We start from the raw sequence: 26,803 nt of genomic DNA on the forward strand, positions 1-26,803 counted from the left end.
AAATCACGTAAGTAAGGTATGTCGTACCCCGGAGACTACTTGTATTTTGATTTCATTTCAATACTCTTTTGGGGCATTTGAATGATTCTGAAATGATTTCTTTGGTTTGATGAATCTTTAAATGTTAGTTCCCAGCATGCAGTTCGAGAAGAGTGCCTACACGGTGAAGGAGCGCGACGGCACTCTGCACTTACCCGTGGTGCGCACGGGCGACCTGTCCTTCACGTCGTCGGCGCGCTGCTTTACGCGCACCATGTCGGCTGCAGTCATGGACGACTTCCGGGAGCGGCCGAACGTGGACGAGTCGCGCGTCACTTTCCTGCGAGGGGAGAAGGTACACCATTTTTCTAAGTAAACAGTGGTATGAAAAATTATCTTTTGAAATTTCTCAAATTTCTGCATAAAATCCCCATCAAATGTGATCTGATCTTTGTCAAAATCACACAGATGAAAATACAGTGTCACAGTGTACAGTTTAACTAAAACCACCCAAACATTTATAGGTTTTCATATATTAATTAGGGTAGTACGCAAACCAAACAATGACAGAAGAAGGAAAATAAGTAAGTGAACCTTCACATTTAATATTTTGATCGCAGGTCTTCAGACAGCTCCTTTGACCAAGCCATGATGTACATCAGACAGTGCTTCTCATCAAGACAATTCTTACCCTGTGTGTGTTTTATAGTGGGCAGGGCAGCTTTAAACCACTCATCAGTGATTGGGCACACACCTGACTTAAAATGTTTGGTAAAAATTGGTTTCAATTGCTCTTTAAGTCTCCTTAGGCAGAGGGTTCACTTACTTATTTCCCCCTTTCTGTCATTGTTTGCATTCTATCCTCATTAAAATATGAAAACTTATAAATGTTTGGGTGGTTTTAGTTAACGCAGACACTTTATTTTTATCTGGGTGATTTTGACAAAGATCAGATCACATTTGATGGTGATTTTGTGCAGAAATGTGAGAAATTCCAAAAGGTTCAGATACTTTTTCATATCACTGTACACACAAATGTAGGGTTCTATGTGCAAAAACATGACACTTAAAGGCACTCTGCTCAGCCCAGATTGGGTTTAGATTATTCTATTAGGCTTTTCGTTACATTTTTGTAGTCATTGCAAATTACTGCAGAAGCTGTTAAAACCAAATTTTATGATCCCTAGAGGAAAATGTTATTGCTCAAAGCTTATAGCTCGGGAGACAAATTAGAGGTTCTCATCTTAGCGTTGTTGTAGTTTCTATTTTATCTAAAATGTTTCTAAGATGTTTATCCTAAAATTCACTAGGAGAAATACGTGAGACAGAATAATTGGAGTCATACTTGAGATTTAAGATTGCTAATCTCAATCCAGTGGTTTTAATGGCTCCTTTTTCTGCTTTGAAAAAGAAAATGAGTTTACTTGAGCTTCCATGGAGCAATATACGAGTCTCTCTCTCACTATCCCTCTCATGCGCATGCGCACGCACACGAGACATTTAGAGCATGTGACCCTCTCCTCCCACCAATGGATTCACCATCCTAAACACAGATCATCTATTTCATAACATCTTGATGGACCAAAGAAACAATGGTGGTGGGCACTACTCTCTACAGGACAGAGGGATACAGAAGATCCACATCCACAGCCATCATGCTTTATATTTCTTGAGCAGAGGTTCTTAACCTGGGTTCAATCTAAGCCCAGGGGTTCTGTGAGTAAGTTTAAGGGGTTCGGCTAAGGGCCCTATTTTCGTACACTGACTAAATCTAGGTAAAGTGGTGTTTTAAAACAGGTTTTGGACTGGTTGCCTCCAATTTACTGGCTGTATTCCATTTTTTTCAACTGCTAGCCCTCAACCTAAATGAGATGAGAAACTGGTTTGCTCGCACTGGGTATGAAGAAGTACAACAGACCTACGGTCAGCGTGGACTAAAATTTTGACCTATTTTAAAACACTTTTAAAATGTGGAGAAGAATTCGCTTAGTTATTAGCTTCGATTTATCAGGTTTTGATTTTTTTTATTCGAATTTGCTTTGTTATCTATTCTGAAGTGTTTGCTGAATGCACATGTGAAACCCGTGGGGGTTGGTACCTTTAGCAAGGTTAAGAACCACTATTCTAGAGCAAATGGCAGATGAACTGACAGAAAAATTGGAATTTCCCCATTGGAATAAATAAACAGCTCTTAATCTTTATTAAAATCCAACACAGTCATCGTACTTGAAAATTGAGTACTGTTGAGTATTTTGAATATATCAGGTAGCCAGTGACGTGCGGTCAGGTGAGGCAGAGCCTCACCTGTCATCATGACAAAAAAATAATTATAGCATCAAATTTATATTAATATTTGTCCATTGCTCTTTATGTATGACTCATTTCAAACATTTTCTATAGTCAAAATCGCTGAATTTGCCCATTTCCTGTTCAAATAAAGAAATGAAACGAGAGGTGCGGCAGCACCGAGTAAAGCCTCACCTCTGATTGCGCAATCCTTAACAAACTGGGTTGATACATGGAATTGGAGCGTGCTGGTTGCCGTACATCTGCATGTCGCCATTATAATGTTTCCAGATACGTTTATTTGACCTGATTTTCCTCAGTCTGGCTAATGTCTTTAACCCTTAAAGTTTAATGTTTGTTAGCCACATATTTAGTTTTGCTGATGGGAAATAAAACCGCAGTGAAAAGGCGCAGGTTGCGGCAGATAGTACTCTGCCGCACTGCAAGGGGGCGTACGTGAAACTGGACTTTCCGTTAAAAGTGGACGCGGTTAACACAACGCCGGAGCTAAAAGTTTTGCTTCAAACTACGGGACAGAGGATTACTCGCGCTTTTCAAACGGACTGGTACACCCGAAAAGACTGGCAATGTGGCTGTCCTTTGAAAAATCGCCTTTGCTGCTTTCCCTGCCTTTTCTTCTCAACTTGTGCCAATGTCTGGACTAACACGAGATATTGTGACATTAAAAAACTACCACGAAGCCTCAGCAAACATGAGAGCTCGACCACTCACATTCAAAGCCTGTTTGCTTTAAAAACTTTTGGAAGCTCAAGGATCGATTTGGCTTTGACGAACAGCGGAAGCTCAACGGTAGCATCCTCAAAGCTAAGGTAATAAAAGAGTTTGAAAGACCTCATTAATGCAACCTGCATCCTAGCTAAACAGGAGTTAACATTTCGTGGTAACGATGAGCGTGTAGCTCTTCTAAACATGGCATATATGTAGAACGATTACATGGTTTTGCTGCGAAAGATGAAAGGTTAGCTAGACATTTGGACACATACACTGTGTTTTCTGGCTTGTCAAATAGAACACAGAACGATCTAATTGAAGCAATCCTCTCCAGGCGGAGAGATTTTTTTTAAAGTAAAGGAAAATAAGGAGGACTTTTACTAAAAGGGCGTAGGTTTGCATAGGGACGGGAGGGACATAACACTACCAACTTTTCAGCATGCTAAAATTGTCCCTACCAACTTTTAAGCAACCTTACCTTTTTTGCATGATACAATGTTCAGTTATATAGAGAATTTAGATCTTTCAATAGTTCCATATGTTGTAAGGATAGAATTGACCCTACCATTATTAAGTGAATTATTTTCACTATGTTTATGTTTGCTAATAAAAACCAGACATTTATTCAGGAAGTTTTCAAAATGTTTCTTTAGTATTTTTTGAAAACAAAGGTTTGAATCGAACAGTATCATCTGAACCAATGCACGTAAAAGTTATTATCAGTAGATAAGGATTTATTTTGCATTGATCATTTTGCCTATTAATTAATTAGGTTCATATACATGAGAAATGTGGCCCTTTGCCCCCTTCGTCCAATCTGTTTGGTCTAATTAATGTCCCGTCCCCAGCAAAAAGTGTACCTACATGCAGGTTATGCTGTTATATCGTCCCTACGAATGTTGAGACCAAACCTATGCCCTTCCAAAGTAACGCCGGTTTTTGTGGTGAAGGACAGGCGCAAGACCACAAATAGTTTTCATTTCAATCTTATTTAAAAAAAAAAAAAAAAAAAAAAAGAGCTTAGACCAAGAAAAATACAATAGAATATTTAAAAAGTAATTCTAATTCTTTGTTTTTCTTTTCACACTTTTTGTTTAGCAATATGTAATAAATTGATTAAAGTTTCAGAATTAAAAGTTTTAAAAACAACTGAATATTTCACTAAAGGTCAGAATTGAATTCTGTGGTTTTGTACACCAGGGTGTAGAGCAAATGCATGTTATTTTCTTACTTTTACGTATCGATAATATGTACCGTGTGTGCGTGTTTTGTGAAGAATGCTGATGAGATATGAAATAACCAGTAGCCAATTGAATAAGCTGCCCTTTTTGGTTTATATATTTGGAAATCTGACAATAAAGGAGTCAGTGCCTCACCAACCATGAACCTCACCGCACGTCACTGCAGGTAGCTGTAATAATATTAACAGTCTTAAGAATAACATTAAGAACAACAAGAACAACCAAGAAAGAATGTATAAATGTGACACATTTTTTTCTTCAGTATTTATTATTTGATATTATATTTTTTTAAATTGCGAAAACCTGATATTTCAACAGGGTCGCGTAAACTATTTCATTCCACGGCATGTAATTGTGGACTCACGTGTGCATGCGCACGTTAGGTGAAGAACTGCACGGTTCACATCAACGACGACTCTGTGTTCGAGCCCGAAGAAGAGTTCCAGGTTCACCTCGGCACCCCGACGGGTGACCACTGGAGCGGCGCCATGATCGGAGAGAGGGATGTAGTCACCGTCACCATTACCAACGACGAAGACGGTAAGTAAGAAAACCTTTAAAGGACAGCCTTTTCTATAAAATATGCCTCAAAAGGAGCACAGCCCTTCTGAGAAACAACTGGATTATGACACTTGAGACCTAAATTCAAGGAGAATCCAGAGAACCTACAGGAAGAAAAATGCGGCTAAATGTTTTGACGGTGAACAACAGTGCTTTGCCTCTTTTCACACTTTTTAAAAATGTGTTTTAAAGCTCCAACAATTGAGTTGGAGCAGGCGTCCTATCAGGTCCGAGAGCCTCCCGGTCCAGACGGTGTTGAGGTTCTCAACGTTAAAGTGATCCGGCGTGGTGATCTGGACCGAACCTCCAAGATCCGCTGCAGCACACGAGACGGCTCGGCCCAGTCCGGCGTGGACTACAACCCCAAGAGCCGAGTCCTAAAATTCACTCCTGGTGAGTTTTAAGATCCGCCAACAAAACCAGAACATTTCCCACTTGTTCTTCACGTGTCGGATCCCTTCAGGTATGGACCACGTCCTCTTCAAGGTGGAGATCGTGTCCAACGAGGACAGGGAATGGCATGAATCCTTCTCATTAGTTCTCGGCCCTGATGATCCCGTGGAAGCGGTGCTGGGCGAGATCACCACAGCAACCGTCACTATTTTGGACCAAGAAGCCGCTGGGAGTCTCATTCTACCGGCTCCACCTATTGTAAGGAAAGCAGCGGTGTTGTCATAGTGTAACATTATACAGGCAGTCCCCGGGTTACGAGGTACCCGACTTACAGTGGTATGAAAAAGTATCTGAACCTTTTGGAATTTCTCACATTTCTGCAAAAAATCACCATCAAATGTGATCTGATCTTTGTCAAAATCACACAGATGAAAATACAGTGTCTGTGTTAACTAAAACCACCCTAACATTTATAGGTTTTCTTATTTTAATGACAATAGTATGCAAACAATGACAACAAGGGGAAATACGCAGCAATAGCTTCAACCAGACGCTTCCTGTAGTTGCAGACCAGTCTGGCACATTGATCAGGACCATTCTTCTCTACAAAACTGCTGTAGTTCAGTCCTGGGATGTCTGGCATTAATCTATGTCTTTAGGCCATGCCACAGCATCTCAGTAGTGTTCAAGTATGGACTTTGATTAGGCCACTCCATAACGTGTATTTTGTTCATTCGAAACCATTCTGAAGTTGATTTACTTCTGTGTTTTGGATCATTGTCTTGTTGCAGCATCCATCCTCTTTTTAGCTCAACCTGTCTGACAGACGGCCTCAGGTTTTCCTGCAAAACATCCTGATAAACGTTTGCATTCTTCCAATAATGATTGCAAGTTGTCCATGCCCTGAGGTAGCAAAACAGCCCTAAATCATGATACTTCCTCCACCATGCTTCATGGTGGGGATGAGGTGTTTTAAGTTGGTGAGCTGTTCCATTTTTCTTCCGCACATGACGTTGTGTGTTACTCCTAAACAATTCAACTTCGGTTTCATCAGTCCAAAAAATATTTTGCCACAACTTCTATTGAGTGTCCAAGTGCCTTTTTGCGAACATTAAACAAGCAACAATGTTTTTTTAGACAGCACTGGCTTCCTCAGCGGTGTCCTCCCATGAACACCTTTCTTGTCCATAGTTTTACATATAGTTGATGTGTGCAAAGAGATATTAGACTGTGCCAGTGATTTCTGTGAGTCTTTAGCAGACACTCTACGGTTCTTTTTTTACCTCTCTGAGTATTCTGCGCTGAACTCTTAACGTCATCTTTGGTGAACGGCCACTCCTTGGTAAAGAAGCAGCAGTGCCAAACTCTTTCCATTTGTAGTCAATTTAAGAACATCCAGACTTTTAGAGATGGTTTTGCATCCTTTCCCAGCTTTATATAATCAAAAATCCTTGATCGCAGATCTTCACACAGCTCTTTCGACCGAGCCATGATGCATATAAGACTGTGCTTCTCATCAAGACATTTCTTACCAGGTGTGTGTTTTATTGTGGGCAGGGCAGCTAGTTTAAACAAATGGTTTCAATGGCGTACCGCACGCAGGCTATTTTTAGACCGTAACGTCGCATCGTAAAGCGGAAGTAAAGCCGAAGTGGGACATTATAGACCCGCCCTCGCATAGACCCAACGTAAAAAGTGCTACTTTTCTCCGGTAATCTTTCAAAAACGAACATGCCGATCACGCATTGCTTTTTTGGAACTTGTAGAAACGACTCTAGACATTACGACACATGAAGGATGTTTTCTTCATATGTTTCCGGAAACCAAAAACTCGAGAGGAAAAAATGTGAAGACCGAATCAACTTGCGCGGACTTTAACACCAGCTCGGCGAATCCATTCACGTTTCATATGCAGTAAACATTATGTTGGGTTGGCATGGTCTTTTAGAGAACAAAGAGGTAAGCCATTTTTATATTTTTAACTTATTTTTTTAGCGTAACGTTGTGCCGTACTGCTTCTGTCTGACAATGAATGACCTGAAAAGAATTACAATGGTATCTGACTGCCACTGTTACCGTTTCTGTATATATATATATATATATATATATATATATATATATATATATATATATATATATATATATATATATATAAACAACTATAGTAAGGGGGAAGTGTAAATAAATTATAGGATTAAGATGTGTTATCAATGAAAAAATTAAAAGTGATCGTTGGCTGTCACTGAGTAGCATTTGCGATCACTACACAAAGCTAATTAAATTACCCCCAAGAACGGTAAGAGACGTAGGACAACCAGAGGATATATAAGAAAGACAGGGCTGATGGTAAAAGTTAGCTTGTTGAAACAGGAGAATGTCATTGTCAGTTGCGTCGATAAAAAAGCTAAAGCTATGCTTAGGTCGGCTCGTTTTTTTTCGTCTTTTTCAGCCCTCGACACTAAAGCCATCTCTTTAACTGAACATTTTTATGTTCTTCCACATCTTTGCCATTGAATTTGGCACCAGGCACATCATTTTCGGAGAGAATTGGTAGGTTTAACTCTGTAAACATCTCCTTCATACATGATTTCCATTAATTTCCTATTAGGGACAAACGGTGGCTTGTCCTTACTTAGCAACAGTAGCTAATGTCATGAATATTAATGGGCGGAAGTGACGTGTTGCTTGCGGTACGCCATTGCTCTTTAAGTCTCCTCAGGCAAAGGGTTCACTTACTTATTTTTCCCCCTACTGTCATTGTTTGCATGCTAGCCTCATTAAATTATGAAAAACTATCAATGTTTGGGTGGTTTTAGTTAACGCACTGTATTTTCATCTGTGTGATTTTGACATAGATCAGATCACATTTGATGATTTTATGCAGAAATGTGATCAATTCCAAAAGGTTCAGATACTTTTTCATACCACTGTAGCTCCAACATCTTGGTGAAGACAATACAATGATTTATAATACATGTTTTTGGATAGTTATTTTGAGGTTTAGTGGGTATTTAGGGATTACTTAAAGGGTTAATTCCGACTTGCGCAGAAATTCAGGTGCATCGTCAGCGTGGAAACGAAAGTCGTTTGTAACCCAGGGACTACCTATACTGTGAAAACCCTGGTTTAGCCGAGGTAACAGTAGTAGATAGGTGTAAATTTGCAATGTATAGACACAAAATAATTCATAATCTCTTTTTGAGCAAATAAAAAGAACACGGGCTATTGACGTCCTCCAAAAAAGTGACTACACTATTTGTTGTTCAAATGTTCAACCAAACCATCAATTTAATCAACATAAGAGGTCGGCATTGACCAGCTAAAAGCAACCTACCAATTCACTCCACGTTCTCTCAGGTGGTCTCCTTGGCTGACTACGACCATGTCCACGAGGTGACCAAAGAGGGCAGCAAAAAGACGCCCTCTCCGGGTTACCCCCTGGTGTGTGTCACGCCCTGCGACCCACACTACCCCAAGTACCCGCTGATGAAGGAACGCTGCGATGAGGCAGGCATCAACCAAACCCAGGTCCACTTCTCCTGGGAGGTTGCCACACCCACTGACACAAATGGGGCACGCTCACCCTTTGAGACAGTGACTGACACGACACCGTACACAGGGGTCAATCACATGGTGAGGTCGCCCTTCAAATGACATCTCTTGGTCTTATTATTTTACACCAAAAAAACTGGCATTTCTGGCATTGGTAGAATAGAATTTTGATATCTGTACATCGCTTCCTCTATCCAGTAAGTATAAGGCACTCGTGTTCTCAGGTTCTGGACAGCATCTACTTCAGCCGCCGCTTCCACGTGCGCTGTGTGGCGCAAGCCCGCGACAAGGCAGGTCACCTGGGAACACCCCTGCGGAGCAACATCGCCACCGTGGGAACTGAGGGCTCCATTTGCCACACACCTGTTACTACTGGCACTGCGCGAGGATTCCAAGCTCAGTCCTTCATCGCCACGCTCAAGTATCTGGACGTAAAACACAAAGAACACCCCAACCGGTGGGACAGAAGTTTCTGTTTTAAAGGCTGTATTTTGCCCACCCCTGTTGTAGAATGACAAATGTCAACTTGTGTACACCCATTCAGGATCCACATTTCAGTGCAAATCCCCCACCAGGACGGCATGCTCCCCCTGGTCTCCACAATGCCGCTTCACAACCTCCACTTTCTGCTGTCCGAGTCCATCTACCGGCAGCAGCATGTCTGTTCCAATCTGGTCACCCTAAAAGACCTGCAGGGTATCTCAGGTAAATGTTGTTGTAATGTAAAGTAGAGGTTGACCGATATGGGATTTTCAAAGACCGATGCCGATACTGATCTCTAAAACAATTTTCAGCTGCTAGCCGATAGCCAATGCTGATTTTGTAAGCCGATATTTGAGGGCTGATTTTTTTTTTAAACACATAGATTATGAAAGGCAATTAAAAAAAAAAAAAAAAAAAAAAAAACTTCAATAGCTTCAAATTTACAATGTTTCCCTGGGATTTAAAGGATTAATTTGGTCTAGTGCTACCAAACCAATGAACACAGCACTTCTTTTTTTGATTATACACACTCAGCAAGGACAGTACATTATTTTCAAATAATTAAACCCACCAGGACGTCACCATGAGATGTAAACAATTGACATTTCAAGAGGATGGTAAAGATGGAGGAAGCTAAAGGTAACTTGTATGCAAGGGCGTAGGTTTGGTCTCAATCTTGCTAGGGACGATATAACACCACAACCTGCATGTACACTTTTTGCTGGGGACGGGACATTAATAAACTCAAACAGATTTGGTGAACGGGGTCAAGGCTACCTTTCTCACCAATAAGAATCTAATCAATTGATAGGCTAAATAATTAATGCAAAAATAAATCTTTATTAACTTATACTAACTTTCACACTGCTAATTTACAGTTTAACGTGTTAATCTGATAGTTTTTCTTAAATCTAGTCGAATAATTTTTCTTCATCTTGTTTTGAGTTTTAAAGGCCAGTTAACAGATTAATGTGCCAGATTCTTCCACTTACTTTTAGTAAATATTACCATTTGTTCTTATCAAGCCCAAAAATCTAAAAGCCAGTAATTTTCCCCCTAAATTAAGAAAAGAATGCTTTCAAATAAAGTCTTGAATTAAGGACATTTCTGACAAACCGTTTTTTTATTTATTTATTTATTTATTTATTCATTTATTAATTTTTTTAAAATTCAAGATTACTATAGAAGGTTTTTGCTTAAAATAAATCTTTTACGCTTATTTTCAGATAGCTATTTTTCTTATTTCAAGAAATCTGAGTAAAATTTACTTAAAGCACTGGCAGATAATTTCACTTATTTCTAGTAGATTTACACTGATTCAAACCTCAAACACTACTTAAGAAACATTTTTTAAAAATTCCAGAATAAATGTCTGGATTTTAATAGCATACTTAAATTTAAATATTTGAACACATATTTGTGTATTAACTAGGGCTGTCAAAATTATCGCGTTAACGGGCGGTAATTAATTTTTTAAATTAATCACGTTAAAATATTTGACGCAATTAACGTACATGCCCCTCTCAAACAGACTAAAATGACTACAGTGTAATGTCCGCTTGTTACTTGTTTTTTGGTGTTTGGCGCCCTCTGCTGGCGCTGGGGTCCAACTGATTTTATGGGTTAGTACCATGAGTGAGCATGGTGTAATTATCGACATCAACAATGGCGAGCTACTAGTTTATTTTTTGATTGAAAATTTTACAAATGTTAATAAAACGAAAACATTAAGAGGGGTTTTAATATAAAATTTCTATAACTTGTACTAACATTTATCTTTTAAGAACTACAAGTCTTTCTATCCATGGATCGCTTTTTTAAGAACTACAAGTCTTTCTATCCTTGGATCGCTTTAAGAGAATGTTATTAATGTTAATGCCATCTTGTTGATTTATTGTTATAATAAACAAATACAGTACTTATGTACCGTATGTTGAATGTATATATCCGTCTTGTGTCTTATCTTTCCATTCCAACAATAATTTACAGAAAAATATGGCATATTTTATAGATGGTTTGAATTGCGATTTATTACTATTAATTAATTTTTAAGCTGTAATTAACTCGAATAAAAATTTTAATAGTTTGACAGCCCTAGTATTAACATACAAAGAAATAAAAAAATGTTAATCATCTCTTAACAATCCAGGAATGCAAAAATTAAGCATTTATCTTAATACCACTCAAAATTGTCTGTCTAAATAAATTATTGTCTGTCAAAATAAATTAAATAGAACAAAAAAAACTCCTTAGTCAGGGAAGTAAGTAAGTAAAATAAATAAAAATGCAGCCTTCCTTAAGGAAAAACACTACTGCTTTTGTCCACAAGCACAGTCAAACTCAACAAAAAAATGAAAGCTCCTTTGGGCTGCTTTAAGACCACATAAGCAAAATAAAAATGAAAACTGGGAAAAACGGGGTAAACCTTGGTTCATTACATTTCTTACAGCTGAGTGAAGTTCACTGTATTTCTCAGTTTAATTAACGTTAACATAGTAGAATACACATACAGGAGGACACTTCCCCTGAAGCAGCTTCCTACTCAGGTTGGCAGGTTCACACAGTTTAATGTAATGGTAATGCTAAACTGTGATGCAGGTCAGACTTTCAGTAGCAAAATTAGTGGTGCGTTTCCTTCCTTCGCAACAAAGACTTTTAGAAATAGTTACAGCGACTGCTGGCCGAAAAAAAAATAAATAAATTGTAATATCCCTCCTCTTCGAAGCGGGCGGAGGAGGCGGCATGTCGACATGTAATGTAATTTTGTACCGTGAGAGTGTGTGCGTGGGAGGTGGGGGTCAGGTTATCAGCCAATCAAACGTGCGTTTGAGGAGGAAAACATGGACTGGCTCATTCAGCAAGTGAAAAAGGGGTAAATATAAGTCTAAAAATAATGAAAATAATTCAATGGTAGGGTCAATTCTATCGTTGCAACATATGGGAAGACAATCTAAATGGCCTATATAACTGAACACATACAATGCAAATAAGGTTGCTTAAAAGTTGGTGGGGACAATTTGAGCATCCTGAAAAGTTGTTAGTGTTTTGTCCCCATTGTCCATATGCAAATCTACGCCCTTGCTTGAATGCTATGCTAACGCTACGAGTTTTATTTAGAGTGTAAGGCTCATTCAGTAAACACCTTAAGGGGTAAACCAACCATGCATACTGTATTCTTTAACGTAAGATAAAATAAAAATCTCACAATATTTACAAAACAGGCAAGCCTGAAGCTTCCTGTAGCAGCTTGCCTCCAAGCTGCTGGAGGGTCCTTCTGGGGTCCTACCGTCAGTCAGCAGCGGCCACAGTTGCCCACACAGATGCCTGATCAAAATCCTTTAATAGTGGCAATTTTTTTAGGTTAACTGGCTGATGGCAGAAAAAAGTCCATATATTGGCCCAATTTATAAGCCCGCCGATATATTGGTCGACCTCTAATGTAAACGTATCCTTATTAAAAATCCTTATCCTGCAAACTGCAACTGGACTGTATCCCGGAAAAAGCTCCTAATGGAGAGAATAAAATGTATCTTATCTAGTCTTATGAGAAAAAGTGTTTCTTTGTGTAGTGCAGGGGTGTCCAAACATTTTGCAAAGGGGGCCAGATTTGGTGTGGTAAACATGTGGGGGGCCGACCTTGGCTGACGTCCTTTATGTTGAACAATATATTTAAGCAAATTTTAGCGAGCCATTATGTGTGTCACATTTGCTTTATTTATTTATTTATTTTTTTTGATAAATAATTTCAACAATCTTGCAACAAGCCTTTGTGGCTAAACTTTCGACGCTCGGGCTCTTGCGAAACACTGCTGCTGTAACATTAAACTAGCTTCAAGCTGCTTTAATTTCTTGCTACGTATCTTACCTGTAATCTTGTGGTACATGTCAGCGTGTCTTGTTTGGTAAAATCGCCATACATTGAACTCTTTAAAAACAGCGACTGTCTCTTTGCAAATGAGGCAGACACAGCTGTTGCATATTTTATTGAAATAGTCCAATTTCCACCTATCCTTTAAGTGTCGTCTGTCACGGTCAACTTTCTTTCTTTTTTTTTTTTTTTTTTTTTTTGTTGATTGTCGCCATTTTAGAAAATTGGGAGTAAAAGGTCACACGGGGCAATGTTGCTAAGAGTAATATTGCTCTTAGTGGGTAAATGAGGAGCAGCATTTAGTGTGTAAGCCACCACATACGCTGGTAGCAGTACTACTGACCAATTTATTTAGTCTGTGTGCGGGCCAGACGTTATTGATTTTATGACAGAGGCTGGGGCCCAGATGAAATTTGACCACGGGCTGCATTTGGCCCCCGGGCCGGACTTTGGACATGTCTGGTGTAGTGTAAACGTACACGGACAGACAGGCCGGTGCTACAACACGCTGGGCAGTTGTGTGGCCCACTTTTATTCGAAAAACAAAAGGAAACATCAACAAAGCAAAACAAAACCAAAAATCCCCTCCTAGGGGATCATGGCAACGCCGCGGAATGCCTCTCACGTCTCTCACTTGGAGTAGCTATCACAACTCTACTCCGCCGAAGTCTGTTCCCTTTTATTTATTGGGGAGAGCGCCTTGATTGCAATTGCCTCTGAAGAGGTAATTGCCTACAGGTTTGTTGGTCGCCTGCCAGGGGTGTCGCCATCCATGGTGCTCAACCCCTGTGGTGAGTCCTGTGGCACTGGGACGCCGCCGTAGTTATTACTTTGAATGTGGGGGCTTATAGCACAAAAAGGGGAACAGAAAACAGTTTTATTCAATACAGATTTTTTGCACTCTTTTATTTTTGTTCGGCATTTATTTATTTTTATTTTATTTATCTTTTCTTCTTATTGTCTCCTTAAATATGTCGGAGGGAAGAAAAAACTGGTAAATCAAGCAAGTTAAGTCATTGGTCAAATTAAGACAGTGAGAATTACAGTGGGCTAATTCAATTTATGTCTTTTTGATCCACACCTGAGGCACAGATTAGCAAGACAAAAAAAAACTCCTACCTTGAAAATCCTCACTTTAAAAGGCAAGACCTGTCAAGTCATAAATCCCGTTCTTTCCCAACTTGTCCCTGCAGAGTCGGGTTTCTTGGACGACGTGTCCTACGACAGCATTTCCCTGGGTCCAGGCTACGACCGGCCTTATCAGTTCAATCCTAACGTCCGTGAGGCTAGAAGCATTCAGCTGTACAAACACCTCAATCTCAAGAGCTGCATCTGGACTTTTGACGCCTACTATGACATGACAGAGCTCATTGATGTCTGCGGCGGCTCCGTCACCGCCGACTTTCAGGTAAGCATTACTTTTGCCTGTGGAAGAATGGATAACATGCTTTATTGTAGGTTTTTGAAAACTTGCCAGACATTTTTCAAACTAGTTTGCAAAAGTAAAACTTGAATGTGAAAAACGATGTTGAGGACTTGGAGACAGAAATACTTACTCTTCCAGGTCCGGGACTCGGCTCAATCCTTCCTCACAGTTCAGGTTCCGCTCTATGTATCCTACATCTATGTGACGGCTCCCCGAGGTTGGGCTTCTCTGGAACATCACACTGAGATGGAGTTCTCCTTCTTCTACGACACCGTGCTATGGAGGACAGGTTGACTAGTTCCAATCAGTTTTAGTTCTGCTGCAGCCAATTGTAGTGTCACGCTGACTTGATCTTTGTTTTTTGTTTTTCCAGGTATCCAGACTGACAGTGTCCTCTCTGCCAGACTCCAGATCATAAGAATCTACATCCGTGAGGATGGGCGGCTTGTCATTGAATTTAAAACTCACGCTAAATTTAGAGGTAGGTAATAAAACTTGAGGGTCCTGGCTTTGTCCGATGCAGGACTATTATTTGTTTTTTCCTACCTTCTAGGACAGTTTGTCCTAGAACACCACACTCTCCCTGGACACAAGTCCCACCTAATGGCACCGGACCACCTGGGAGGCGTTGAGTTCGACATCCAGTTAATGTGGAGCGCACAGACCTTTGACTCTCCTTACCAGTTGTGGCGAGCCACCAGTTCCTACAGCAGGTGAACCTCCGGATCCCTACAGTGGTACCTCAACATACTATCGCATCGACATACGATCCTTTCGACATCCAACGTAAAATTTGACTTGTCATTTGTCTCGACATATGACGATATGCTTAAAATACCACGATTTATGACAGCGTAGCAATTTCATTGTTTTCCTGCAAGACGGACGCATGGCGGATTTTCTTGTGAGAGAAATCAACATGGGTCCCAAAAAGATTAGTGCAGGTGGTGCATAAACTTCATAATATATTAACAGGGCGGGGGGCCGATAAGTAGGGGGCCTGCATTGTTGGCGAGGCCGTCAAAGCTTACCGAGTGGAATCACAAAGAGCTTTTTTTCATTGAAAATTCTTGTAAATAAATGCTTAAATGCCTGAATTCTTCATAAATATGGACATAAAAGTCTCGATTCTTTGTCAAAAGCAAAACAAAACGTGCAGTTAGCATTTGTTTCATGTAAATATGTCAAAGTACAATGCTAGTCTGTTAGTAAATGTAGCTAGCGGCCGCCTTTTGTAAACAGAGCTTTTCTGGTGAAAATTCTTGTGAATAAATGCTTAAATCCCCGAATTCTTTATAGATATGGACATAAAACAGTCTCAATTCTTGGTTAAAAGCAACAAAAAAAACTGTGCAGTTAGCATTTATTTTATGTAAACATGTCGAAGAATGTTGCTAGTCTGTTAGTGAATGTAGCTAGCGGCCGCCTTATGTAAACAGAGCTTTTCCAGTGAAAATTCTTTTGAATAAATGCTTAAATCCCCGAATCTTCATAGATATGGGCGTAAAAGTCTCGATTCTTTGTTAAAAGGAAAAAAAAAAAACGTGCAGTTAGCGTTTATTTTATGTAAATATTGCAAACTATCATGCCAATACAGTGGCGGCTAATTTTTCCCATTTATTTTTTTCACGTTTCAAAATGCATGCATGGTACGAAAAATATAATAATTACCTTGATTCCTCGAACAAATCCCTCCTGAGACAATCCTTCCTGTTTATATGTGGTACAGCTTTCGTACTTTTTCTATCTAAATCCGGTGTTAGATTGCTGCATGCGTGTGTTTGTGAATAGCTCCTCTTGATGACCTGTCAATACCATTATGAAGTCTATTGGTGGTGAAAAAAGGAAAAATGTTACACTGAGCATTTAAATTAAGATGGAAATTATAGGAAAAAATTAGCGTATTGTGCGCGTCAGTGAACTGGCTCGACAGTACAGCTGGAATATGTCTACAATCCTGACGATCCTCCTCCGACCTCTATTTGCCATCTTTAAATGTTAAGGTGACAATTATTATTGTTGTAACATCGGCAAGGAAGTCGCCAGCTTTGTCAGGTATTTAATCATTTGTTTGAGAACTTGTGCAACACAACACGACTACTGTCCGCTGTAGCCGACGCCAACAACAACAGAACATGAAAGGACAAAGTAAAAGCTTCCCACTCTGACGCAGCTCTCTAACTCTAGCGTCAGTCACACGGTGCGTACAGGAACAGCATGCAAAACACAACCACCACTTTAGAGCCAGATTCGTTCCATAATTATAATTATTATAATATGATTAGTCCGAATTGTTTTTGTAATTTATTTGTTTTGATATGTGTAATTGCTTGTTGTAATTGTACCAGCAGTATTTACAGTGGTTTGAAAAAGTATCTGAACCTTTTGGAATTCAGCATAAAATCTCCATCAAATGTGTCAAAATCCCACAGATAAAAAACCAGTGTCTGCTTTAACCAAAACCACCCAAACATTTATAGGTTTTCATATTTTAATGAGGATAGCATGAAAACAATGACAAAAGGGGGAAAAATAAGTAAGTGAATCCTCTGCCTAAAGAGACTTAATGAGCAATTGAAACCAATTTTTACCAAACATTTTAAGTCAGATGTGTGCCCAATCACTGATGAGTGGTTTAAAGCTACCCTGCCCACTATAAAACACACACCTGGTAAGAATTGTATTGTTGAGAAACATTGTCTGATGTGCATCATGGCTCGGTTAAAAGAGCTGTCTGACGACCTGCGATCAAGGAGTGTTGATTTGATCTGGGAAAGGATACAAAACCATCTCTAAAAGTCTGGATGTTCATCAATCGACAGTCAGAGAAGTTGTCTACAAATGGAGAGTGTTTAGCACTGTTGCTTCTCTCCCAAATAGAGGCCGTCCACCAAAGGTGACACCGAGAGTTCAGCGCAGAATACTCAGAGAGGTAAAAAAAGAACCCTAGAGTGTCTCCTAAAGACTTACAGAAATCACTGGCACAGTCCAAAATCTCTGTGCACACATCAACTATATGTAAAACTATAGCCAAGAACGGTGTTCATGGGAGGACTCCACGGAAGGAAGCCACTGCTGTCTAAAAAAAATGTTGCTCGTTTATTGTCCGCAAAAAGATCCTTGTACACTCCAGTTTTGACAAAATATTTTGTGGACTGATGAAACCAAAGTTGAATTGTTTGGGAGTAACACACAACATCATGTGTGGAGGAAAAATGTAACAGCTCACCAACATCAACCCCACATCCCCACTGTGAAGCATAGGAAAGGGAGCATCACGATTTTGGGCTGTTTTGCTACCTCAGGGCCTGGACAACTTGCAATCATTATTGGAAGAATGAATTCAAAAGTTTATCAGGATGTTTTGCAGGAAAACCTGAGGCCATCCGTCAGACAGTTGATGCTAAAAGGAGGATGGATGCTGCAACAACACAATGATCCAAAACACAGAAGTAAATCAACTTCAGAATGGTTTCAGAAGAACAAAATACACGTTCTGGAGTGGCCAAGTCAAAGTCCAGACTTGAACCCCATTGAGATGCTGTGGCATGACCTAAAGACAGTGGTTCATGCCAGACATCCCAGAAATCTGACTGAACTACAGCTGTTTTGTAGAGAAGAATATGCCAAGATTAGTCCTGATCGATTTGCCGGACTGATCTACAGCTACAGGAAGCGTCTGGCTGATTATTGCTGCCAAAGGGGGGGAGGCACAAAATATTAAATTTGATGGTTCACTTGCTTATATTTCAACATTCTATCATTGTTTGCATAATATCATCAATAAAATATGAAAACCTATAAATATTTGGGTGGTTTTAGTTAAAAGAGACTGTATTTTCATTTGTGTGATTTTGACAAAAATCAGATCACATTTAATGGTAATGTGGTAGAAATGTGAGAAATTCCAAAAGGTTCAGATATGTTTTCATACCACTGTTTTAAGGATTTAGCATAGGTTTTTAGGGTGTGTAACAAATTAATCGAATTATAATGTACTCTAACAGGAAAATCACGCTCGACATACGACCATTTTGATTACAAACCAGGTCCTAGAACAAATTAAATTCATATGTAGAGGTACCACTGTATCTAAATATGTAAGGTTGTTTGTGGTACAACCGGTGGATTGGATGCGCACTCTACCTCAATGAAACTGATCAAAAGTTATTTGCAAGTGCAATGATCCATAGGCAGTTAAAGTGGTGATAATACATGGGTTTCTGTATTCATGTTCATGTTTTGCTCCCTACAGGAAAGATTATTCCGGGGAGTACACCGTCTTCCTGATCCCATGCACGGTTCAGCCCACTCAACCTTGGATTGATCCTGGGGATAAACCCCTCTCCTGCACAGCTCACGCACCAGAAAAGTAAGTTATTGGAGAAGCAAGCATTGATTCTTTTCCAGTTCTTATTCATGCCCTACTTGCCACAGGTTCCTTGTGCCCATCGCTTTCCAGCAGACCAACCGTCCGGTCCCTGTGGTCTACTCCTTGAACACAGAGTTCCAGCTGTGTAACAATGAAAAGGTCTTCATGATGGATCCAGGCAGCACTGACGTCTCAATGGCTGAGATGGACTATAAGGGAGCCTTTTCCATGGGTATGGTACACATGGAAAAACACTAGTGGAGCAAAGATTGACTCAGTGTTACAAGCATTACAACTCTTTGCTGGTCCCTTCAGGTCAGACTCTCTACGGTCGCGTTCTATGGAACCCAGAACAAAACCTGAACGCGGCCTACAAACTCCAGCTGGAGAAGGTCTACCTATGCACAGGTAGAGATGGCTACGTTCCCTTCTTCGATCCAACGGGCACCCTGTACAATGAGGGTCCACAGTACGGATGCATCCAGCCCAATAAAAACCTCAAGCATCGCTTCCTGCTCCTGGTAATGACACTGCCCTGGACTTCCTAGACCTCTAGGTTCTATGTTGCTCACTTCATTCTCCCTATTAACAGGATCGCAAGCAGCCGGATGTATGCGAGAAATATTTCCACGACGTCCCCTTCGAGGCCAACTTTGCTTCAGACCTGCCGGAGTTGAATTCCTTAGCCGCCATGCCGGGCGTGGATGGCTTTACCATGAAAGTTGATGCTCTTTACAAGGTTGGTAGAGCCTCGTTTCTCACTTGTGTACTATTTTCGGTCCTTAAACTACAGTGTTCCTACCAATATTGAGAGACAGCGGGAACCAAAAGTGGTATTTGTCATGTGGCAAAATGGATTTTGCCATGTGGCATTTTTTTTTGCCATGTGGCATTTTTATTGCCATGTGGCATTTTTTTCCACATTATTTTGCCTAATTGATTTTACCATGTGGCATTTTTTTGCCACATGGCAAAATCAATGCCGCATGGAAAAAAATGCCACATGGCAAAATCAATTTTGCCACATGGCAAAAAAATGATAAAATGGATTTTGCCACATGGCAAAAAAAATGCAATATGGCAAAATCAATTTTGCCACATGGCAAAAAAAAAATGCTAAAATGGATGTTGCCATGTGGCAAAAAAAAATGCCACATGGCAAAAAAAAAAATGCCACATGGCCAAAGTAATTTTGCCACATGGCAAATTAAATGCCACATGGCACAATCAATTTTGCCACATGGCAAAAAAAATGCCCAAATGGATTTTGCCATGTGGCAAAAAAATGCGACATGGCAAAAAAAATGCCACATGGCACAAAAAATGCCACATGGCAAAATCAATTTTGCCATGGCAAAAAACAGGCCACATGGCACAAAAAATGCCAAATGGCAAAATCAATTTTGCCATGGCAAAAAAAATGCCACATGGCGAAATCAATTTTGACACGTAAAAAAATGCCAAAATCCATTTTGCCACATGGCAAAAAAATGCCACATGGCAAAATCCATTTTGCCAAATGGCAAACACCACTTTTGGTTCTTGGCCCTGCTTGAGACAGTATTTGTGGTTTGGCATTCACATACGTATTACATATTACGTACATATGCATAACATATTTTCACCAATGACACATACTCAGGTCAACTCAACCAAAGTGAACATGCAGCATTTTGGTTCCAAAGAATTATGCTGATGTGAGGGGAGAAACTTCTAGACTTAAAGAAGTTCTCCGCCTTCATCTTGTGTCATCTTGGTAACAAGGCGAAGTTGCTGAATTTGGACAAAAGTAATGCTTTGCTGCCATTGTGTGACATTTTAGTCCTAAAAATAGTGCTTTGCTGCCATCTTGTGGTATTTGAGTGCCAATGAACTATGTTGCTCGTTTGTACATTTGTCAAACAAATCAAGAATATTCATGGTTCCAGGGAGTGTAACTTACCCTGGGGGACCTCGGATGAATCAGTAGTGACAATTATGCACAACTACTGGTGAATCAAAAGCCCAAAATGTAAAGGTGACTGTAAAAGTACCGCTACAGCGATGGATCATTTCTGTGTCCATCAGCGTCACAGTAGAGGTCATTGGCTGCACTCCAAAATGTTTACACTTTCCATTATATTTATACAGCGCTATAAAGTGATTAGTAATATTGATACTATAAAGTGATTACTAATATTAATACAGAAATAGTTAAACTAAGGGCGTAGGTTTGTTCTCAACAATGGTAGCATAACCTGCATGTACACTTTTTGCTGAGGAGAGGACATTAGTAAGACCAAACATATTGAATGGTGAACGGGGGGTCAGGGTTACAGTTCTCATAAATATGAACCTGATTAATTGATAGGCTAAATGATCAATGCAACATAAATCGGTAGTGACTTACACTAACTTTCAAATTTAATGGTTCAGGTGACACACCGTTCGAATCAAACCTTTGTTTTAAAAAACTACCTAAGGAACATTTGGAGACTTTCCAGAATTAACGTCTGGATTTTATTAGCAAATTTAAATTGCAATATGTCAACATAACTTAAATTATATTAAAATAAACAATAAATACAAACTTGTTAACAATCTCTTAACTAACCAGGAATGCAAAAAATAAACGTTTGTCTTAAGACCACTCAACATTTTCTAAATAAAGAAATTAAATATAACTGAAAAGACTTCTTAGTCAGGGACTAACAAAAATTAATAAAAATGGAGCCTTTATTCGGGTAAAACCATAGGCTGAGATTGAAGGGGGGGAGTGCCCTCCCGGTGGCCGAAAAATGTCATTGCATGTAATTGACTTCACCATCATGGTGCATTCTATGATGAATTTATCAGGGACCTTTTTGGGTGTTTTCTCCCTTTACCGTTAGCCTAGATTCAGACATTGGAGTCATGGAGTCAGTCCTCAAAAAAATTTAATCTAAGTTCTGATCACTCAAGTCCTGGAACTACTCACTCTTGTTTGCTGTCAGGTGGAGGCAGGACACCAGTGGTACCTGCAGGTGATCTACGTCATTAGTCCTGAGACAAGGTCCAGCCTGAGGTTTGAGCGCTCGCTCACCTACCAACTCAGCCGCCCCAAGAGGGACCTGGTAGACCGCAGCGGGCGGCTGACCCTGGACGAATCACTCATCTACGACAACGAGGGCGACCAGGTGAAGAACGGCACCAACATGAAGTCCCTGCGCCTAGAAAGGGGGACCGGCGGAACCTTCCACGCCCATGTGGGCCGCTCGGTGGGCGGCGGTGTGGCCGCCCTAGCTCTGCTGGTCTTGGCCGCACTAGCCACCTGCCTCCTGTTCCGACGATGCCACCGCCAGGCTAAAGTGAGTCATCTTTCCCGATGACACAATTGGAAAATCGCCACTGTTATTAACTTACAAAATGTTACTTTTAAAACTTTCACATGCATAATTGCTACTTTTTTCTCACTAATTTAAAACAATTTTTTAATGAAGTATTATTTTATCATAGACGTCATAATGAGATTGACGGGACACAGGGCGTGGGGCCGATTAATAGGGGGCCTGCACTGTTGGTGTGGCCATCAAAGCTAACCGAGTGGAATCACAGACAAAGAGCTTTTTTCCTTAAAAATACCTGTGAATAAATGCTTAAATCCCTACATTCTTTATAGATATCGACATAAAACAGTCTTGATTCTTGGTTGAAAGAAAAAAAAACGTGCAGTTAGCATTTATTTTACGTAAATATGTCAAAGTACAATGCTAGTCTGTCAGTCAATGTGGCAGCCACCATATGTAAACAGAGCTTTTCCGGTGAAAATTCTTGTGAATAAATGGTCAAATCCCTGAATTCTTTATAGATATGGACGTAAAACAGTCTCGATTCTTGGTTAAAAGCAAAAAAAAAAAAAAAACGTGCAGTTAGCATTTATTTTATGTAAATATGTCGATGTACGATGCTAGTCTGTCAGTCAATGTGGCGGCCGCCATATGTAAACAGAGCTTTTTCTTTGAAAATTCTTGTTAATAAATGCTTAAATCCCTGAATTCTTTATAGATATGGACATAAAATAGTCTCGATTCTTGGTTAGTAGAAAAAAAAACGTGCAGTTAGCATTTATTTTATGTAAATATGTGGAAGTATGATGCTGGTCTGTCAGTCAATGTGGCGGCCGCCATATGTAAACAGAGCTTTTCCGGTGAAAATTCTTGTGAATAAATGCTTAAATCCCTGATTTTTTTATAGATATGGACGCAAAACAGTCTCGACTCTTAGATAAAAGCAAAAAAAAAACGTGCAGTTAGGATTTATTTTACGTAAATATGTCGAAGAAGAATGCTAGTCAATTAGAAAATGTGTCGGCAGCCTTACAACAAAGAACTTTTTACATTGAAAATTCTTGTGAAAAAACGAAAAATATAATAATTACCTTGAATCCTCGAACAAATCATTCCTGAGACAATCCTTCCTGTTTGTATGCGGTACAGCTTTCGTACTTTTTCAACATAAATCCGGCGTTGGATCACTGCATGTGTGGCTGCGACTAATTACGAATAACTGAAGCAGATTGTGGGATGGCCCCCTACTTGAAGGCGTGGTGCAGTGAAGATCGAATCTGACCCATCAATATCATTATGAAGTCTATGCATTTTATCTTGTAAATTCTAGAAGTAGTTAAGTGTCTCTATGATTAAAAGAGGTTTCAGGAATTCATATGTTCCTTTTTCTAAACAAAATTCAGGTCCCAGCCAAGAAGACATACGAGGAGTACCCTCTCAACACGAAGGTAGAGGTGTGCTTGGACAAGTGTGTAGAGAAGAACTTCAGCAGCAAGCACTGTAGCGTCACCAACGTTAACGTGTTCAACCGCAACCAGGAGCCCGCCAGCAACAAGGCCAAAGTTAAGCAAGTCAACCTTGAAGTCAAACTCCACAACAACTTCAATGATGGAACTGAGGTCTAAAAGATATATAATAATTATCTTTCTTAAAGCTATTTTCTTACAAAAATGAGAAATTTGCTAATGTATTTTTGTACAACTTTTAAAAGGGAAAGCGTGCAAGAGCACTGAAGCTTTTTTTTTTTTTTTTTTTTTTTTTGCTCATTCAAATGCGATACCTCACACATCCACAAAGCACTCATAGCTAATGTCGTTGTCATTTATGGACCTGTTGTCCACACCAAGATGGGTTTTTTTGTTTGTTTTTATATCTTCTTTTGCTTACGATAGTGTCATGTCATAATTATGAGGGTTTTATGACAGTCTTATGACGCCGCTGTCAAATAAACCCAACCCAAATTAATCAACAAATAAGCTGCACTGGACTATAAGCCGCAGAAGTCAAAATGAGGGAAAAAACTAGCTGTTTATAGTCAGAAAATTACGGTATATATGTTATATGCTCAACTTTTCCTCAGAAAAATAAAGTGACTTGCATGTAAAATTAGAATAATAAATGATAAGTTTGAAATTCTTGCGTGTGAAATTTTTACTTTTTTTTTCTTGTTTGAAGAAAAATCAAGACCACTCATTTATATTGGGGATTTTTATCGGGCTCTTTTTTACGAAATTGACAGCCTGTCAGTGTATTTTTAATCAACTTTTTTTTTTTTTTTTTTTTTTTAAATCCATCTTGGGGTGGACATGTAAGCACAAAATTAGTGATTGGTAGCTCAGATTGTACTGTTATCAAGTCATGTCACTGTATCTATATATATTTATGTATACATACAGTATATACATATATTACAGTATATCACGTAAGAATAATCATCAAGTACGTTAAATGCTGCTGAGTGAGTGTCGATGAAATTCAAGTGCAATTATAACATCTTTTGTGCCATTGTGATCAATTGCTTTATATTTTTGGGGGGGTTTTTTCTTAAAAAAAAAAAAAAATGTTATCGATATATAACCCAATCTAATGTCAACCTTTATATTTATGATGAATCCGGGATAACCTGAGACAGTTTGACTGAATAGAATAACAACAACAAAAAATTCTGTAATACTTATTTTTCTTGTATTGTTGTTTCCATTTAAGACCATTTTTTAATTTTAATGTTTGCGGAAAAAGTGACATTTTAGCGTAACATTTGTTACCGTTTGTGTGGCAGCAATTTTTCCACATATACATTTTACCATTTTATGAAGCGGAAATGCATCAAAGTTAACAGTCTAGAAAAATATGACAGGATGTGACACAATTCGATTTTTTTTCCTTAAAAAAAAAAAAAAAAAAAGAATAAACAAGCATTGTACCCAGTCAATTTATTATCTTTTGAAACTTCGGTACATAAAATAATCTATTCAATCTGTACTTTTTTTGATCAACTTCATGTAAAAATGAAATCGCTTTACCTTTTGTAAAAGCACATTTTGCAATGTTTTACTCATAAAATTTCACTCATCTTTTTAAATAACAATTAAAATAAAATTTAACCTCTATTAGTAGTACTAATTTGTCATTGTAAAATTTTATCAGATTTTATCATATTTTCCTTGATAAATTTTGTTTTTTGTTGAAATACAATTTTTCTTCATAAAAAAAAATGTTTTTTTTTTTCGAAACTATTCATAAAATTTCAAATTTTTAATATTGGTTTTGTGCTACAATATTATGCGGACTGGGCTAAGTAGAAAATAGGGCAGGACAATGTTGATACAAAACCTATTTTTCTGATGCTATTTCAAGCAGTTACATAAAATTGCTGTATCTATTTAGTGAGTAGACTATCATTACGAAATTTACAATGCTGAACTTACCAATGGTATCACCCATACTGTTCCAATAAGTGCCATTCAGTATTTGAACAACAGTCATCCATTTTTTTCCCGTTCCCGCACACTTGCAACCAATAGAAAACATCGCCTTACTAACAATTGAATTTGTGTTTTGTGTGTATTGTTCCTCCCAAAGACATATAGGAATCTTTTTCTATTTACCTTGCCCATGTTTCTATGCTGTGTGCTTGTGTGTTTTATAATTTCTTTTTTTTAATGTTTGATGTTACATTACTTTTGTGACACTGCTGTCCTTGTCAAATGTGAGACACCGACCGGCACTTCAAAAACACACATAACAAACTTGATCAGTCTCACTTTTGACTTTTGACTGTGTGCCTATAGAGGGAAAACAACGCCACCGGAATGAGGAATTCTGGGAAATCACATGTTGTATTTTTGGTGCTATATTAATTTTGCTGATGATGCTACTGATATGATGCCTGTGTTTTTTGGTGCCTTTTTTTTAGCCAATAAAGACAACATGAAAGCCGCCACTGTCTTGCCTCAGCTGATCTGTTTGTGTAAATACACTCAAAAAAATGACTTCAGTAGATTGTAAAGTTTACTACAAGGCAATGTGCATCTACAGCAAGAACACATCATGTTTCCAAGGTGAGCATGATTAAATCATGCAGTACATACATAAATGTGAACAATGAATGAGTAGCTAGATTAGATCATGTTGATGCAACATAATGTTAACGTGCCTTTCCAACCAATTACAATAGTCTCGTCATTTCTCGCGAGATTTAAAAGTAGGGTTGCCAACTCCCTGAAAAAATAAGTGACACCTCATTGGTAGAGCTGGCTGGCCCAATAACCGTCACCATTTAATTATTATTTTGTTTGTGAAAAGTGATTTTTTTTTTTTTATTAGATGGGGCTTTGCAAGGCACAGGCCCAGCTAGTAAAATTCCTCAACTCTATTCTTATTTCTTTCTTTCATAATCTTATTATCCACGTTTTTTCGGCGCACTGGAGACTCCAAACCGTTTGACCGACCGGCCCCGTTTAATATCAAAATGACCGGAATTCCATTCCTTTTTAATGGCAAGCATTTTCCCTTCATTTTCAATGACAGGAAAACATAGGTGCTTGTGATTTTTGACCGCTTACAATTAAAGCCCATTGACATTAGACTGGCACCTAAGTAAGT

The 26,803-nt window shown here is 39.0% G+C and overlaps 1 protein-coding gene across 3 annotated transcripts in view; it reads left to right on the plus strand.

The window, feature by feature from the left end:
- The window catches only part of fras1 (Fraser extracellular matrix complex subunit 1), a 451,829-nt gene extending 425,697 nt beyond the window's left edge, over positions 1-26,132 (plus strand). For all 3 annotated transcript variants that reach the window (XM_057831795.1, XM_057831797.1, XM_057831798.1), the window contains 17 exons: positions 129-334; positions 4,622-4,778; positions 4,992-5,192; positions 5,263-5,450; positions 8,550-8,825; positions 8,969-9,201; positions 9,289-9,449; positions 14,289-14,503; positions 14,660-14,810; positions 14,895-15,002; positions 15,075-15,234; positions 18,777-18,893; positions 18,959-19,125; positions 19,209-19,414; positions 19,486-19,632; positions 21,866-22,219; positions 23,602-26,132. In XM_057831795.1, the coding sequence (XP_057687778.1) occupies positions 129-334; positions 4,622-4,778; positions 4,992-5,192; positions 5,263-5,450; positions 8,550-8,825; positions 8,969-9,201; positions 9,289-9,449; positions 14,289-14,503; positions 14,660-14,810; positions 14,895-15,002; positions 15,075-15,234; positions 18,777-18,893; positions 18,959-19,125; positions 19,209-19,414; positions 19,486-19,632; positions 21,866-22,219; positions 23,602-23,823 (3,269 nt within the window). In that variant the 3' untranslated portion in view covers positions 23,824-26,132. The remainder of the gene's footprint in view (positions 1-128; positions 335-4,621; positions 4,779-4,991; positions 5,193-5,262; positions 5,451-8,549; positions 8,826-8,968; positions 9,202-9,288; positions 9,450-14,288; positions 14,504-14,659; positions 14,811-14,894; positions 15,003-15,074; positions 15,235-18,776; positions 18,894-18,958; positions 19,126-19,208; positions 19,415-19,485; positions 19,633-21,865; positions 22,220-23,601) is intronic.
- The last annotated feature ends 671 nt before the right edge of the window (positions 26,133-26,803 follow it).

This window comes from Corythoichthys intestinalis, chromosome 3, assembly GCF_030265065.1.
Source record: "Corythoichthys intestinalis isolate RoL2023-P3 chromosome 3, ASM3026506v1, whole genome shotgun sequence".
Classification (NCBI taxonomy): domain Eukaryota; kingdom Metazoa; phylum Chordata; class Actinopteri; order Syngnathiformes; family Syngnathidae; genus Corythoichthys; species Corythoichthys intestinalis.